General features: G+C 39.4%; 1 protein-coding gene across 1 annotated transcript in view; it reads right to left on the bottom strand.

Annotated features, from left to right (window-relative positions):
* Window positions 1-474: 474 nt before the first annotated feature.
* The window catches only part of CTSO (cathepsin O), a 23,924-nt gene continuing 6,884 nt past the window's right edge, over window positions 475-17,514 (bottom strand). The window contains exons 3-8 of the mRNA XM_006037979.3: window positions 15,816-15,949; window positions 11,710-11,877; window positions 9,280-9,401; window positions 4,206-4,369; window positions 3,643-3,735; window positions 475-2,342 (exon numbers count right to left, since the gene is read on the bottom strand). Coding sequence (XP_006038041.1) covers window positions 2,308-2,342; window positions 3,643-3,735; window positions 4,206-4,369; window positions 9,280-9,401; window positions 11,710-11,877; window positions 15,816-15,949 — 716 coding nt within the window. The 3' untranslated portion in view covers window positions 475-2,307. The remainder of the gene's footprint in view (window positions 2,343-3,642; window positions 3,736-4,205; window positions 4,370-9,279; window positions 9,402-11,709; window positions 11,878-15,815; window positions 15,950-17,514) is intronic.

Genomic DNA, 17,514 nt, shown 5'->3' with positions numbered 1-17,514 from the left:
TATTCACATGTTTGTCCTTGGAACACTGGAAGTTGAGAACTTGAGGTATAAATTATTAGGGGAGTGTTCTTCAAAAACGTTTACCTTGTTCACTTACTAATCTGAGATTATCAGGAGGGATGAGATGGCAACAACTTGTAAATGTAACACCACACAAGTAATATCATTTTCCTACAGTAGAATCAAGCGCATATTAACATCATTTATCTAGCCTCAGATAACACCTATGTTCATATTACGTTTTCAATATGTAACAAGTGCTACTGGTTAATTGTTGTGATCAGGAAAGCATATTCTCCACAACTAGCAAAAAAATCTGTTATAAGAAAAGGGCTTCACTAAAAGATGATGCAAAAATATTTCGAGTGGAGGCATCGGATTTCGTTCTGTGCTACCTGGAAATCTAAGGCACCGTAATAAAAAAGACACGGGGTTCAAGTATAAATATTCCAATTCTTTATTTTTGAAAGAACATCATTAAAACAAACAAAGATTTTTAACACCCAGCATCTTTACTAGAAAATATGTAAAAATGATAAAGTACAAAGTATTGGAGTTTGTAAAACCTCTTCACAGTTCATCTAAAAGATGTATATGTTTTAAAAAAGGAGCATATATAGTCATTTTAAATTATTTTTAAATAACAGAAATTTATGAAAAGCTACAAAGTGGTACTAAAATGCTTTAAAAATCACAAATGGCATTGCTGTCTCTTCTATACACCTCAGATCAGCAAGGGCTAGAAACTGTCCAGTGGTTCTCTCTGACCAACATACGGAGAAGAGCAGATTTAAGTGATTCTTCTACAGGAAACTTATCCAGCTATCTGTGGCTGCTTGGAACATTTTAATGAAAGTGTAGTGATGCTGGAGAACTGACATGAGAAAATGAGCGCCTTCTGCACTGTCCTGCTAATAACTAATTGATGATTAACCCTTAAAAAGGATGGAATGCAGAACTGGGCACCTATTTTAAAACGATGGTTACATGCTGTAAATTTCCCTTTTGCACTTGGCAGAAATGTCAGGGACATAGAAAAAGAAGGCTGAACCAAGGCTGCTCTGCCACACTTCTTCCAAGTGGAGTAGCCTATTTGCAAACTGATGTACAAAATGAGGGTACAGCATGTGCTTTAATATCCGAGATTCCTATAATGCTGTTAATTGGTTATTAGTTCTTGCCTTTCAATCTATGAGATTACCTATTAGGGATTAATTTTGAATGCTCAAAGGTATTGTAGGATCCTCCTAAATAATATTCTCTGCCCTGATGAGGATACATACTACATTTAACAAGACATGACATGAGGATCAAGCAGATTGGAAAGGTTAGAGAGAAGAAAATGGCATTTAGAAGGTTTTATTAGTATTGGGCTTGTTGTCTACCCTCCTGCTCACTTTTTCTGGGTGTTGCGGTAGAAATGAGTATGTGGCTTCAACTCACTTGCTTACATACAAGGACTATAGAAGGCCCTAAGGAAGGACCATACATGCTGAAGGACCAGACCATAATTAAATTGAATTAGGAATGTTACAGAAAGTAGTAAGAGAAATTGGGCTAGCTCACATCAGTGCACGCATCATCTGTTGTCAAAGTTGCAAGAAAAACCAATACAAGCATCAGAATGTATCGGAACAATAGTTGTTTCTTTTTTTTTAAAAACTAAAAGCATGACAATTTTTCCCTGACAGCACCTAAAAATAAAAGGAAAGGGGATAAGGAAAGAGGTATGTCATGTTCTCCCCGACATTAAAGCATTTCCAGATGTATCCTACCATACTGCCAGATTTCTGGATTCAGAATATTCAGTAGATTCTACATTATATCCTGTAATTTTCTCTCTTCATCCTTAACTTCATTCTGAATCAGCTGTGATGTCAACCTTTCTATTACTTGTTGCAAAGAATTTATTGCTGTTCCTGATCTGGGACTGAGATTTACAATGTCCCAATGTCCTTCCATCATGGGTTACCATTTGAAAATACTTAAGAAGATTTGCGTAAAACTCAAATGTCCAAAATGGCCATCATGTATGTCTGTTGTTTCACCTTTCTTCTTCGGAACAAAAGGTGTGCTATATGGCATCCTTATCTCCCAACTTCAGTCTTCCCTAGATTTTAGTAGCATAGAGCCTGGATAATGTAATATTGTCCCCAAACCTGGCTGTGCCATATTTATAATGCCCAGACCATTAACTATAAAATAGTTTGCAATTTTTTTGAAGTTAAAAAAATCTTCACACTGAACAGCTGGAAAGCGATAATCCAAGGAACTGCCGTCGTACCATTTTATTCTGGTTAGTGCGCGTCAAACAAATACAGATGCGACTGTATCTGCAATACCTAGAATAGTAAAGCAATTGTTAAATGAATACTGAGAACATAATTACTCTGAACTAAACTTGCTGTCTAGAAGAACCAACTGAAAATTAACTCCTACAAGTCCTCTCTCCCTAAGACATGATTCAATTAATTAAATACAAGGAAAAATAAAAGTGAATAAAAGTGTTTGCTCTTTACAATTTAACATTATTTGGTCACAATTAAGGTTCCTCCTTACCCAGCCCACTTTCTCCTTTGTTTTCATGTTATAGGTCTTGGGTCCTTTACTTGAAGGATTTAAGGTAGCAGTGGAGGACTTAAAATCTTGTTTTAGAGCAGGGGTATCAAACTCATTTTAGGCACGGGGCTCCTTTTGGGCCAGATGTGGCCTGAGGCAGTGATGGCAGCAGCACCTGCAATCACCATGGCAGTGGTGGCTACTGTGGTAGCAGTAGGACAGGCAGCCGCTTGCTATCATGCCCGCATGTAATCAGTAGAAGGCCAGGCAGCCCACAGGATGACCAAGCCCTGTGTTGCACAACTTCCACTTCCCTCCTTGCTGCCAAGGACTGTGTCCACCAGGACCCTGGATTCTGCAACAGGCTCTGCCCACTGCTGGCCATACCCTCAAATTCCCTGGCCCACCCATAACCCAACTGGGCCAAATGAAGTGGTTCTGTGGGCTGGATCCAACCCAAGGGCTGTATATGTGTCAACCCTGTTTTAGAGAATTCAGAAATTGAAAATGGAGCTGTAGTTTTCCTAGGCTATACTTCAAAATACTCTTTCTTTTTAATTAAGAGAAATCAAGAGCTGAGTTTCAGCATTTGGATGTTTTGCCATGTCCTTGGTCCTCTACAGATACCCCGACCCTGTCTTCTAAGGAAAAGGTCACGGATAGGCAATGTGTGTGACATTGTTCTTGGCACACAGAAAGCTTGATGGACTGAACCCTTAAATAATAGATTCCATGAGGCAGGGGCTCCATCTATTCTGCACAATGCTGAACATGGAGATAAAACTGGAATGATAAGGTTCTAGGTGCCCATGTTATTCAAGGGTGTAGTTGGTAGCTATATTGGTCTGAGACAAAAAGACACATAAAACTAGAACTAGACACATGAAAAACTAGAACGCTTGGTTCCAAAATGATACCTTTTATTAGACCAACTGGAAAATGAAAACAAAATTATCCTTTTCTGCTATTTGTTTTTATATTCTGAAATTCCCTAACATGTCTTCCAAGTCATTGTCCATATACAGAAATGCCTTGAGCCTTTACTGCTCAAACTAACTAGTTAAGTTTGTACGTTTGACTTACCACAGATGTTACCACCGATTTTAATACGGGCATAACCGTCTATTCCCCATGTACGTCCCCAGGAGTTCCGTACAATCCAGTAAGGAATGATACCTGTTAAAAAAAGACTTTTATAAATAGTTATAGGAAACAGTAAATTTGGCAATCCTAAAAAACTCTGAGCAGTGAGACAATATACAAGTCATTTTCATGTTTCAGTTTCTACTGATCAGACATAACAGCATTGTGAAATCTGTGATTAGCAACGGAGACCATAGGAAGATGAAATATGGCTACTACAGTATGACTTTGTATTCTCATATGACTAATCTGCCTGCGCTCTACTGAACAATATCATATACTAACGTAACAGAATTTGAGGGCACTATGTGTTTACTGTAATTGAAATGTTGTGAATGAAGTTCCACAGGACATACAATCCCAAAATGTAACAGTTTGTGTTTGGCTTCAGGTAGCTTAAATGTTTCAGTTTATAATCACCTCTTTCACAAAAGGTAAATTTCCAGGAAAACAATAAATATAAAAAGAACAGATTTGTGACTTTAACTACTGATAGAACTTACCTGTTCTATCAAAACCAGTGACAAGAACAGCATGATTTGCTTTTCCACTGGAACAGTGATACTGTATGATCCCACCCAGATAATCCTGCCAGCTAATTGCATCTACAGTCACTGCCAAAGGACCCCAGTGAACCAGCTTCCTCATCATTTCGTCTTCCTGGCCACTACAAGAAAAATGACAATGATCCAAAATTGTTAGAATGCAGCGCCTCAAAGCAAAGTTTAAGTCATAGTGAATCATGTACAACATAATAATTAAACAAACAAGCTGTTTCCTGTGAAACAAACATCATAGGATTGTGTTGATATGAAAACAAGGTATACAAAGCTACAAGTCAAATAATCTCCTGCTCTTAATGAAATGGTAACAATGTGGATTTTGGATCCAGTTGTTGATGACCAGCAGGTAATATGTTCATAGTCTACACCTTCCACTTAGTTAAAATGTCAGTTTAGACAACTCATTATTCTATCATTAGTACATTTTCCTATTTACATTTTGTCTTGTTAAAATTCTTATTTGAAGTGTTCTATATATATATATACACACTGTCCAAACAAAAGAAATTATATCATGTGATTAATACTGCATTCGCTGTTTCATCTCTGAGTATGTTTCATTTAGGTATTATTGAAATGATAATGCTATCTACTTATTTTTAGTTATCTGTATCGTGCTTTTCTCCCACTAGTAGAATTGTTTTGCTTAGGGGGTTCTCAGTGTGAATTTTCTTTGTACTGATAAAAATGAGGAAGACAATTTTATATAAAAATTAAAAAAAAATTCTTTACAAATTTTCAGATGATTGCATTCTTTGTTCAAGTCTCATAGTGGCTTTTGAAACGTGCATGCAGTATAAAAGAATACAAACAGATATGTACTGAAGTAATCATAAATGTTTGACTTTTTTAGCTAATTCTGCTATTAATTATCATAACTGGCTTAATACTAAGAAAGTACATACACAAGATGGAAATTATACAGATTCAAAGATCCAGGATGTTTATTTTATGGTTTCAGGAAGCCTGAATAGCTTCAGTGACTTGCAACATTATTATCACTTGTGCATTTCTACTTACTAGAATATAACCTACATTAAAGAGAGAGCTTAAATTGATGAAGAAACGTATTTTTGCAGGTTTAGTACAATTTTTCTAAAAAGAGAGACACTTTCTGAAAGTGTATGCTTGAAGAGAAAATAGTTTTAATGATGAGTAAACTTCACAGTGTCTTAAATTGAACTGGCTATTTGTTTGTTTTTGGGGGGGGAGGGATGGCGTTAAAAAACGGAAATCTAACAAAGTATTTTCTGGCAAGCCTTAGAGCATATTTTATGGCTTCAATAAAGTTATCTGCTTCAGTATGAAGTGAGTTTGCTTCAATATTATTAGTATTATTTTTCTTAAATTAACTTTTGGGGATAATATTGTACAATAGATAACAATAAACAAAAATGTTATCAGGGAACGTCGTGCTCTGCATTCTGTCAGAACAAACTTCTTAACCTTGTACGCATTTGTTTGGCTCTAAAGAACAGTTCTCCAAAGAAGAAGAATGCATTATTATTTCTTCTTGCCTTTTTTGTATTGTTTAAACCCCTGTTTAGCCTTAGCAAAACCCTGACATTATAATTCTGATAAGATATAGTGTAAGTAAACATACAAGTGCACTTACACAGTCTTTTGATACCACGAAACAAATCTACCTACCTCAAAAACAGGTTAGGAAAAGCCTCCCACAGATACTATGTATGCCCTGATATTTTATGACAGAAATGAAACCTACTTCCAGTGAGGTTGTAGCTTACTTTAACAGAGGTCATAACTCAGAAATTGATACAACTATTTCATAATTGTGTTCATATCAGTTACTGTGCCTTTTTTTGTAACTGAGAGGAGATAAAGGTCCCAGCAAGACAAAAATTCCACAACCATATTTCAGTAAAGTTCGTTTGGTAAATTTATGACCTTAGCAGGTAAGAACACCCTTCAGGAAATTTTTCTTCTTTTGACATATGAATTGTAATTCTCACTGGGGAAGTTAGGAAAAAAGATACTGGGGATACTTGAAAAAACTCAACTGGTTATGGTTTATAATAATACCTGCAAATACATATTTCTATGACTATCTAAAGTTGTCTTTTGTAAAATCCAAATGTTTTGCCAATTTGTTCGATATCAATTTATTTGATTGTAGCTACAGATTGGGCTAATACTCTGATATGAATCTTAGAGGACCTCTGTCCAAACAGAGATTGAAGAATAAAAATTAAATGAAAACATATCCAAGTCATGTGACATGAAAGTTTTGATACACTGAAATAATAGATCAACGATGTTCATTAAAAGTTTTGTTCATGAGAGAAAGTATTAATATAAATTTTTGTTCTGCTCATGTGTCAGACCTTCTGGTCAGTAAAAAGGAGATATGTTTTTCATATATATATATATGAAAAACAGTGTTGATCTGGTTAAAAGGACACTGAACTAGACTTCAGAAAATACAGATCTGTTTGTTGGTTTGTTGTATAGCCTTAGCAAGCTAGTTCAAATCTCTGTACCACACCCTTCCTATATTAAAAAAATGAAGATAAATAATTTTCTCACTTTTGTAAAACACTGAGATCTGTGGACCAAGAGTGTAATGACAGCCGACTTACGGGTATTGCTTATATTTTCATTTAGATAGTATATTGTTGATACAGAAAACCACATCTCTGTAATTATGACTTTTATCCAGAATGACCTCTAAGTGTGCTACAAACAATAGCCTATTATTATTATATTATGATTATATGTTTTATGATAAGATTGGGGTGTACTGTGCCAGGTATTCTACAATAATACAATATGGGCAGTCCCTGTCTTTAGGAGAGATTTATAATCAAAATCTGCAATAAGATTTAATAACTGAATTTAAGCAAATAACAGAACAGAGAAGAGGGAGGAAGACAAAGGTAAGATAATCCAGCTCTAGTACAATACAGCTAATACACAACTTGAATTCTGATTCGATTAGCTTTTCTTTATATGTTCAACTAAGATGTCCAACTATGATTATTTCTACTTTTTCAGTTTTAAATGCATACCTTTGAAAATCTTCCTTACTGCCTAAAAAGATGAAAACAAGTGCATATACACCCCTGTGCTCTGCATCGCTGAAAGAAACAACTTGTAGAAAGTTAGGTCAAAACTAAGAAAAATGCCATCGAACGAGAGCAATTTGCCTAAAAGGCATGGTGGACCCAACCGACTGTTCTCTGCTTCTTGCCATGCACAAGAGTTCCACAGAAAAGACAGTAAAGTATAGCTAGAGACCATTAACAGGACCATTACTTAGCATATAACCTGTCTCTGTAGAGTTGCTATTACTGGAAAGCATATTTTCTGTCAAGTCTGCTATAAAAAAATGAAAACCTAGTTCTGAGACATACTGAGCACCCTCAAGACACACTCACTTTAGTGGGAATTGAGATCATCAGCTATGTTGCAGGAAGCACTCAGAACATTGTAGAACCATGTCCTAATTTTTTTATTTATGGCTTAAGCCCTTAGCACTGATTGGATAAAACAGTTTAATACGGCACAGCTGTGGATAGATGCATAGTTTGTACTGCAAAACACAGAACAGTCTAACCTGAGATTTTGATCTCTGGAAGCATCTCTGTAAAGACATCTCCCAAGATGGAAACAATGATTGCAGACTGAAACCCTGATTTTTTTTAAATGGCCTGATTTCCTAACAGGTTTATTATATGTTATTAAACTTTAAAGGAGTAGAAGACTGTCTAGCCTGCAGTACTGCAGGGAAGCATGTGGTTGTTAAAGTACCAAGTATGAGCTAGAAAGATGTGAACACATTTGAAAAAGTCCAAAGGACAGTGACAAATGTTACTAGAAGTCTTGAAAGTATGTCATGTGAGGAAAGGTTGGAAGGAAAAAGTGGGATTTTTCACTTTAAAGAAAAGAAAGGGGATTTAATAACAGTTTTCAAGTAAAAACAGGTTTGTAATTGATTGTCCTTTGGCAATCAATTACTCTTTGCTTCCTAGGGAGAGGACACAAAATCATGGGAATAAATTGCAAAAAGTAAAATTTTTGTTAAGATATTAGACAGAACATTCTAACTATACGTGTTGATACGCACAGGTAGAGAGTATGTCCAGAGGTTGTAGGATCTTTGTCACTGGAAAATTTTAAAAGTTGGTTAGACAAACATTTGTCTGGGGTGGTTTAAACAGTGATGATAGTGTTCTGAACATGGGGTTAGACTAGATGACCTTCAGAGGTCCCTTCCAGCTCTTGTTTGCTATGATACTATAAAATCATAGAACAAGGGCCAGCAACCTGTTATACACTGTGTGTCAGAACAATCCGGCTCCAATCTGATGCAGGCTAGATGTCTTCCATGGTGCCTCAGCTGTGTGGGACCTTACCCTGTGCCAGAGCCAGGCAGCTGGGAGATGCACCAGGGTGGGGCATCTGTAAACTGTGTCCAGATGTGGGGGATTGCCAATTCTGTCATCAGAATTTAAACTTTCATTAAAAAAAGATAAAATGATAAAGTGTATGGAGGCATGGATGATTTTGCAGTATCAGTAGAATGTAAGGCAATGCACAGTGCTCTGTGTGCTACTCATAGCTTTGCCAAGCATTTTTGGAAGACAGGGTGTGGTGGACGTTCCAACTGCTGAGACAGCCACTGTCCAAACATTTGAGACTGATGGACTTTCCATCATTTGGCCAGCAAGACATACTTTGTCCTTTTACTGTCTGAAAATGATTACTGAGTTATGACTCCATTGTAATTAAAGCGGCTTCTGCACCAGGTAACCAGAACTTGGCTAGGTTTAATTTGGTTAGTAGATGTAAAACAGCAGTGAAGGTATAGCATTGGAATTTGAATTATTTAAAAGACAAATATCTAAATATCTATTTTGCAAAAAGATTAAAATATAGCTGCATCAATTAGTATGTAACCTTTGACTGGCATGTACATTTACTCTGGCTTCACTGCATAGCCAGTGAACACAAAAATAAAGTATAGCAAACAAAAAGAATCAATAGTAGTTACCTGAAGTCATATGCAGCATATCCCGTTATTGAAACTCCAAAATCTGAGAGACAGAAATAATGGCACAATCCTGTTTGACCTTTAAAACTATATTCAGAACTTTTCACCAGTTTTACTTGCGTCTGCCAGAAGATAAATTAATGAATGTTTCAAATAGAAGCCAAGCAGATTTATACAAATCAAAGCTGCCTTTGAAACAACACAGAAAACCCACCCAAAAATCAATGCGTTCCAAGTGAGGTTAGAGATAAGAATGCCATGTTTGAAAATGAAGACATTTACACTCTGAAGATTAGCAAAATTGAAGAACGAAAGCCTGAGGAGTGCTTCTGAGCATATACCTCAAGAGTAAGATACAAAGGGCGCAGACAACTGACATTTTTTGAGCAATCTGACCCCTAAAAACCCTCTACAGCTGTGTCATAGCACATGTGCACAGCTGCAGAGCACTTTTAAAATGGCCAAAAATTAACCCTGGTTAAATGAGGTATTACATTAAGGCACTGAAAAGCAGAGGGCTTTGTGGAACTTGTGTTTCCTCCAGGGTTAATTTTTGGCATGGGGGGCGGGCTGTCCCCAGGCTGTCATGGGGAAGGGGGGGGAGCTCGGGGGGAGGAGATGGGGAATATGGCCCCCTCACCTTGCAACCTCCCTGCGGCTGGGGTGTTGGGGGGATCTGGGTCAGGCCCCCAAGGTAAGGAGGCCCTTTCCCCCCACCCCCCCATCTTGATCAGCTCTGGCCATTCAACAGCCAGAACAGAGCTGCCAGCTGCTGAATAGCTAGAACTGGGGTGGGGGGGTGGCGAAGGAGGCAGGGTGGAATGGATCCTCCTCATCTCAAGGGCCTGATCCAGCTCCCCCCAGTATCCCAGCTGGGGTAGCTGCAGGGGCCCCTGTTCCCTGCTTGCGGCATGCAGGCAGCAGATTGCAGCTCTGCCCTGGCTCAACCATGCTGTCACTGCCGCAAGATCCCAGCCTGGCCCCGGAGCAGCTCCCCGCCCTGCCAGTGCTGCTGGAGCAAGTGTCCACAGAAACCCTGGCCTTGGACTATCACAGCACGGCTGCTGTTGGAGTCTCTGTGAAAACCGGCCCCAGCCACGTGGGCAGTGGCTGCTGCAAAATGGAGTCCAGTCATCATCTGGATCCACCATTTTGCCCACCTGTGATGCAACTGGTCTCCTGAGGAATCTCTTGGCTTTGTAGAATCCCAAGTGGCAAAGACTGCATTCACCTACCAGGCCCTTACAGAACCTTAAAGAATCACTAAAGCATTAGGACTAACTTTGTAAAATATTATTATTAAAACAAGTCTGCTTATGAGGCAAATCCACATGCCAGTATCAACCTGAGCCCAGAAGTAGGTGTATACTTGGACAAGATTTCATAGAGCGAAGAATCCTCCCTGCCAGGACATAAGGCTACTATGAGCCATTCACCTCAAGTTACTTCCTGGTAAGGTATGCACGATACAGTCAAGCAGAGGACTAGAGATCTAGGTAGCAGAGTCATTTATGGCCCCATCCACCCCTGGTTCCTATTCTGTCATGCAACAGCTAAGGCAAAATGGGTATATGTGCCCTCTATGTGTCATCTTTTAACAACAAATGTATTCTGTCTTTTGAACTTGGAGCTGCCAAGTTCATGATTTACATCACTTTAATCTTTATTGCTTGAGAACTCTTAAAATAGCAAAAATGAAATCCCCTTGATTCATGAGAAACGTCGAAACATCCTATGGATCTTTTACTAAAGCTCTTAGCTTCACCTGTAAGGGGACACAATCTACTGCTTTTTTTAAAACTTATAAAACACATACTAGAAAAATATTTAAATATCTTACCAATAATGTAATTACTTTTTATTTATATTAATAAATTCACCTTTGAATACTAAATGCGAAAATATTTTAAGGACACTTCATTTCACATTAATGTGACTTTTTCCATATTTTCAGTTCTTTTCAGCTTGAAAGTGAGGGTTTTTGTTCCACAAACTGTAAGGACTTCTTATTTAACTCAAGGCTAATTTTTTCATAAACATAGAGCAGATATTAGGCACCAAAATCCATATTATATTTTTTTAATAAATGGGACCTCTGACACCAGTGCTGATTGCCTGCAGCTTACGTTTTGTTTAAAAAAATCCTAGCAAATTAAAAATGAAGAGGCCCTTGAATACCAGATGCTGCTTTGTTCTGAGCGAGCCTTTGTGGATGAATTTACATGAGTTATGCACTCAATTTTTCTAATTTATATACAAGTTCAAACTCTGTGACTCTGGATACCATATTGGAATTCACTAGTTCCAATAAGTCAAACATATTAGAATCCACATATTTTTCGCACTACTTTTTCTTTTCTATACAAAATACTAGGGCATGTTTTAAAATGGAAAACTAAGAAACAGTTACAAAGTGTAAAATTTTCAGACCTGGTTCAGCCAGTTCAGAGCACTAACTGTGGACCCACCGCTGCAGCCATAATTATTGTAGGAACAGTCAATGACCTGTTGTACACTAAGTTCTTCCAGATTATTCCTCTTGATTGCATAGGCAGACTCTATTCCACCCACGACACTGAAAGCCCAGCAACCTCCACACTGGGGAAAAATCAATATTTGTCATTAGCATTTGTAAATAGAAAAATATTCAAAGACAAATAAGTCATTTAAACAGCGTATTTCTTTTAGTTGTTTTAATATAGCATGTTAGTCAAACAAAAATACAAACAACGGCTAGTGTGGGGGGTTTCTTTGAACTGAGTTTAGTAATTTTAATTGTTTTTTTTCTTATTCCTTAAAGAGTAATGCACTTTTTTGTGTACTTATCTATAGACTCATATTGTACTCCTGATTTGCTACTCTAAAGATTCCCCCAACAAGCACCCTAATTTGTCTGCTATTACTAATACAATGTCTTCACCATGATCTGTTGTTCATATAATATAGGATATTCGCTTAATCTAGATTCTGAATCTTTCATTAGGGGTGGTGTGACAGGGGGGGGCGACTACAAGCTCCGCCCTCAGGCCACTCATATCACTGGCTCACCCCCTGCCTAGGGTAGTCCGCCCTGCTACGCCTTTAATGTTACCATAATGGCTATTAAATGGGGGAGGCTGCCTTAATTGTGGCCCTGGTGTGCTAGGCCAATTACACAGCTCCAAACCCTCCCTACACTGTGTCCCATGCCTCACACATGGCATCCAACTTTCCCATAACTTCACCGGCCCCTTTGCTTGGCCGCACTCAACCTATGACCCAAATCTGGCCTCAAGCCCCACTGTGAGGGCCTTGGCCTCCTGGCCCCTTCTCCAGGCCATTCTCTGCCCCTTACTGGGGCCACTACTCCTCCCCTCATTGGGGCTTTTGGGCCTTCTGCCCCTTGGGTCTCAGGCCCCACTCAGTGGGCCTTGGCCCCTGCCTCAAGCCCCACTCAGTGGACCTGGGCCCTGTGCTTTTCTATCAGAGTGTGCTCCCCTAGACTTTCCCCTCCAAGGGGTACCCACAAGACAGCAGGGGCTTAGGCTTTATAGTGCCCCATCCTTGCCTTTCACTGGGGAGGCACGGGTGTGACATTTCCTGGAGACTGCCCCACCACAGGCAGCCCTACCACACCATCCAACCCCAGCAGGGTGCAGTTTCAGGTGTTCGCCAGGACCACAGGAACCTCCTCCATCCCCACAGTCCCTACCCTGACCTTCAAATGTTCCAGGAGCTGCTCTCCTCAGGCTGTGCAATGCTGCTCCACTGGCTCCCTAGATGTAACTGCTGGCTCCACTCCTAGGGTCTTGCCTTACACCCTGGCTACCCCGCCCACATCCAATCCAGTGGTCCCCTTGCAGTCACTGACTGCCTAATTGGGCCTAACAGCACCTGCCAGCTACTCCACAGCCTGCTTAAACCTTTTATAGTGGCAGGTACAAGTTGTGCTCTGCCACAGGTGGTCTTTCTAAGCTACAAAATTTAGTAACGTTTTGAATGGGACAGATTTTTTTTAATTTAACAACTTGATGTGAATTACCAGATGCTTCTATTTTCCACACTTAAATTAAAACAATTTTGAAAAAAAATGCTGCTTTTTGTTTATATTTTGATAAGCAACAATAAGTTTAAACAAGAACAGCTGTTGGCAAGACAATGTACGGAGAGCAGGGGGGTGTGGGACATAGGGCCAATTATGCTATGCATAGCATAGCCGAAGAAGAGCCAATATTCCTGGGCCGTATTCTCTGCTATGCTTAGGTTACACTAGGATGTAGTACACAGGGAAAGACAACAAGAGTTCTGTTTCTGGCCTTGGATGCATGTTAGAGCAGCCCAGAGAATTCTTCAGCTGGATATTATTCCCCAGGGCAGCGAGGGGCATACCACAAATTAGCCCTGTACCTTCCCTGAATGCCACTCTGATCCCCTTCTTCCACCTGAGTTGCTCCTCTGCTTTCTGCTCCTTGCTCTGTATTCCCTGCCTGATCTCCTCTGCTTTCTGCTCCCTGCCCTATCTACTGCTATCCTGTCTGTCACCTCCTATATCTGCTGCATGTTACTTGTGGCACTATTGCTGAAGGTTGGCCACCTTTGCCCTAAAGGCTACAGACAGAAATTACACACAAACCAGTATAAGTGATTGGAAAATGGTTCAAATCTGTAACAAAACAGAAGTTCAGTGCACATAAACTACTTCCAAAATCACTGAAACCAGTTTAAAATAAACCTGGATGGATGCAGCATAACACTTAACTGATTTAGATTAAATAGGTTTATTGAACTTCTGCCCAGATCCCCTCCAGATTCAAGTTAACTCACAGTTCCCGGTATTACAGGATGCTTTTCACCTCCCCTGCAACTCACCCCACCCCTTGCAGGTGGGTGGGCTAGCCTTGGCCCATGCTGTCTGCTCCAAGTGGCATGCTCTAGCACCCCCCGGTATCTGGCCTGGGCCACTTCAGGTATGTGGCTGCATTTCCAGAACCAAAAGTGAATGTCTGCTCACTTGCTTATTGGTTCAATCTACACAATTTAGACCAGGGACAGGCAATTATTTTGGGCGGAGGGCCACTTACTGAGTTTTGGCAAGCCATTGAGAGCCGCATGACAGGCAGCCAGGGGCAGATAAATATAAATTTTCTAAATTTTTTAGGGGCCCCACGGGCCGGATAGAAAGGCCTGGCAGGCTGCATCCAGTCCATGGACCACATTTTGCCCAGCCCTGGATTAGACTAACCTTTGCAGACTGAACTGATTAAGCCTTGGGCTTTTTGACTATCTGTAGTTAACTAAAGAGTGTGATCATATGGCAATAAGGTAGAAGCAGCTGTGCTCTGGCAACTCTTCTGCTCTGCCATCAATATGTCACTCCCTAATCCTGAGACATTCTAGTAGGATCTCTAAAAAAGGAGATGCAGAATTTGGGTCTTCAGCCACAAGAGACATCAGCTTGCTGATAGAATCTGCAGGAAAGGCTCCACGAGCAGCCTGTGCTTCCTTTCGTGCCATTTAGACAATGCAAATAAATTACAATATACCTCTCCTACAGACTTTGGAAAAATGCAAAATACTTGCGTATTTAAATTTAAGGATGTAAATAGTTTTAGTAAAGACCTGAGGTTCAAAAATGGCACATGTATATATTAAATATATGATGACAAATCTTGAAGATGTTTTAACTGGCCATTATACAGGTAATTTTACTGAATTTTAGTGTACACAGATAATATTCCATTTCTTATATGACTATGAGTTAAAATTAGCACTCATGGAATATTCAGGTTATATAAGGTAACTGGTTTCTGATCATACATTTAACAGGAATGTCTGTTGCCTATATGCTAATAAAATTAAAAGCCTATTATATATTCCAGAACCTCTGTTCTGCTCTAACATCTAGCTATTTGAGCTCTGTCAAATCAATACTTAATGATTACATATAGACGTATTGTATTGTCTCTAATTTGTTTCCAGATGTACTAATGAAAAGTGTTTGGTTTTTTTTTTTTATTTTAGAAGGAAGGCATTCTTAGGGTGATATCTTTTACTGGACCAAATATATAATTGGGGAAAAGTAAGACAAGCTTTTGAATGCAAGACATTCTTCCTCAGGTTTGTTTTTATTTTGAAAGACTTTGTTGTTGCATCTCAGCCACTGTTGGAAAATAACGGTTCCTGGCTAAGTAAAATGCAAAGTTCACAATAAAACAGATCAGAAATTCCACTCCAAACTGAAACAGGAGTCAACATACCAGTTAGGATGGAACAGAAAGTTGTCAACATTTTGGATTTAGAAATATCTATGTTTTGTTCTGATATTTTTGATTAAATTAAAATGAATCAGAATGTTGCTCAGGGGGTCTGCAAAAAGTGACTACAATCAATCATAACTATGTGAATACCCACACTTGCAATCAGAGGGGTCTGCACCTCCACTCAAAAATGTTTAGAGGCCCACAAACAAAAAAAGGTTGAAAACCGTTGCTCTATAGTATGCATAAAATACTGAATAAATAAGCCCAGGAAGGAAGTAATGAAAATCCAGAGCATACCGTGTTTTGATTTTTCACTTCTGTGACAACATTCTTGTCCCTCCAGTCAAACTTTTTCGGTAAAGGTGTCTCCTTTCTCTTTGGCACTTCTGCATATTTGCGAAGTTTGTCTGGTCTGCTTCTTAAGTAAATAGCTAAACATAAACATATATATGAACACGTAAAAATTCTCAATTATTATTGTTGTTATTGCTGTTATTTTAAACAGTTTATAAATACTTATTAAAAAAGCCAGAAAATTGAGGGCTAAGTATGATCAGAACTTATGATTATGAAAAAAGTCTATTATACAGAATTTTAAATCATTTTTTGAATCTTTAAATAAAATTCACACAATCTACCACAACCATTCTATTTTAGAACTATTTTAAAATATTCTGTATTGGTAACAAAAAGGAACATTTGAGTTTGACTTTGAGTGTGGGCTTCTTTATTCTGGTTCTTATCAGGACTAATTAAAAAACATAAAAAATGTTTCATGACATTTGTCATTGTGTTTAAATTTTTTCACAAAATATCATGTTTTATTTGGGTAGACTAGATCGCAGCCAATTTTAATTTCTCCTTTTATTTTGTCACTAAAAAAGGAAATTATGGAATAAAGAAAAAGGAGAGTCTGAAATATTTTTAATCCAAACGTGACTTTCACTGAAAAATAAGAAAAAGGAAATGTAATTAAGATGTTTGTTGTCCATTGTTTTTTTTTGGTGCGCGTGTGTGTGTTGGGGGAGAGGGGGTAGTATTATAAGCTCCAAGACCAGTTCTGGAGCTACTGGCTTGGTTCAGGAGATCAGTGTGTGATAAAACCAGGAAGATTCTGGCAGTAACAACAAGAGTTGGGTGATAGGGCTGTGAGAAACAGCACCGTTGCATTTTGACTTCCATTTCAACGGGACAGCGTTTTGTTTTTAGTTTTGTTTAGTTTTGAAACTGCTGTTCCATTTCGTTTCGTCCTAACTGTTTCACCGACACTGTTTCTTGAGGAAGGGCTTGAGGACCACCAAGATCTGAGGGATGATATCCCATTCAGCCCTGTTAAGGGGGCCACTGATTCCAATCTCCCTGAGCAAGAGCATCTCATGGATGGCTTTCTGTTAGTTCACCAGCCTCTCGAGCATCAGGTACAGTCCTCCCCCAGCCACTCGAGCATCAGGTATGTGGAGTTCCACTGATTTTGTGCTGTGGGATGTTCAGTTCTGCTTGTTTGTCCTGCAGCATCTTGCCCCCCTTGATGCTCCGGTGAAAGTAGCCTGCCACCTTCCTGCATTTGGAAATGAGCTTGCTGGTGGTGCTAGTGCCATCTTTGGCAGCCCTGTCTCCCTCCAAGGCATCTCTGACAATGAGGTGGAATTTGTGTACCACAGCGGATGTCAACAAAGTTGGCATTAGGGATCATGTTGACCATACTGGCCCCATTGTCAGTGACATGAACCCGTGGGTGAGCTATCTGTGCCCAACAAGCCACCCCTGCACCAAATGGTTCATGGCCCCCCATGATCTCTGTTGCTGTGTGGGACTCATCCATCACCTCGGCTTGAAGGAGATGGTGTGATCTCCATCCCGGCTTCTCCGGAAGTCTGAGGTGAAGTGTAAGGCCACCTGTGGACCTGCCCTGTGCAGCTCCTCCCTCAAGTCCTCCCTGCATGCCTCATACAGGGAGGGCACCACCGTCCTGCTGACGGTAGTGCATTTGGGCACT

The sequence above is a fragment of the Alligator sinensis genome, unplaced genomic scaffold, assembly GCF_000455745.1.
Source record: "Alligator sinensis unplaced genomic scaffold, ASM45574v1 scaffold478_1, whole genome shotgun sequence".
Classification (NCBI taxonomy): domain Eukaryota; kingdom Metazoa; phylum Chordata; order Crocodylia; family Alligatoridae; genus Alligator; species Alligator sinensis.
The sequence above is the reverse complement of the archived record's forward strand: the minus strand, read 5'-3'. Positions and strand labels throughout refer to the sequence as shown.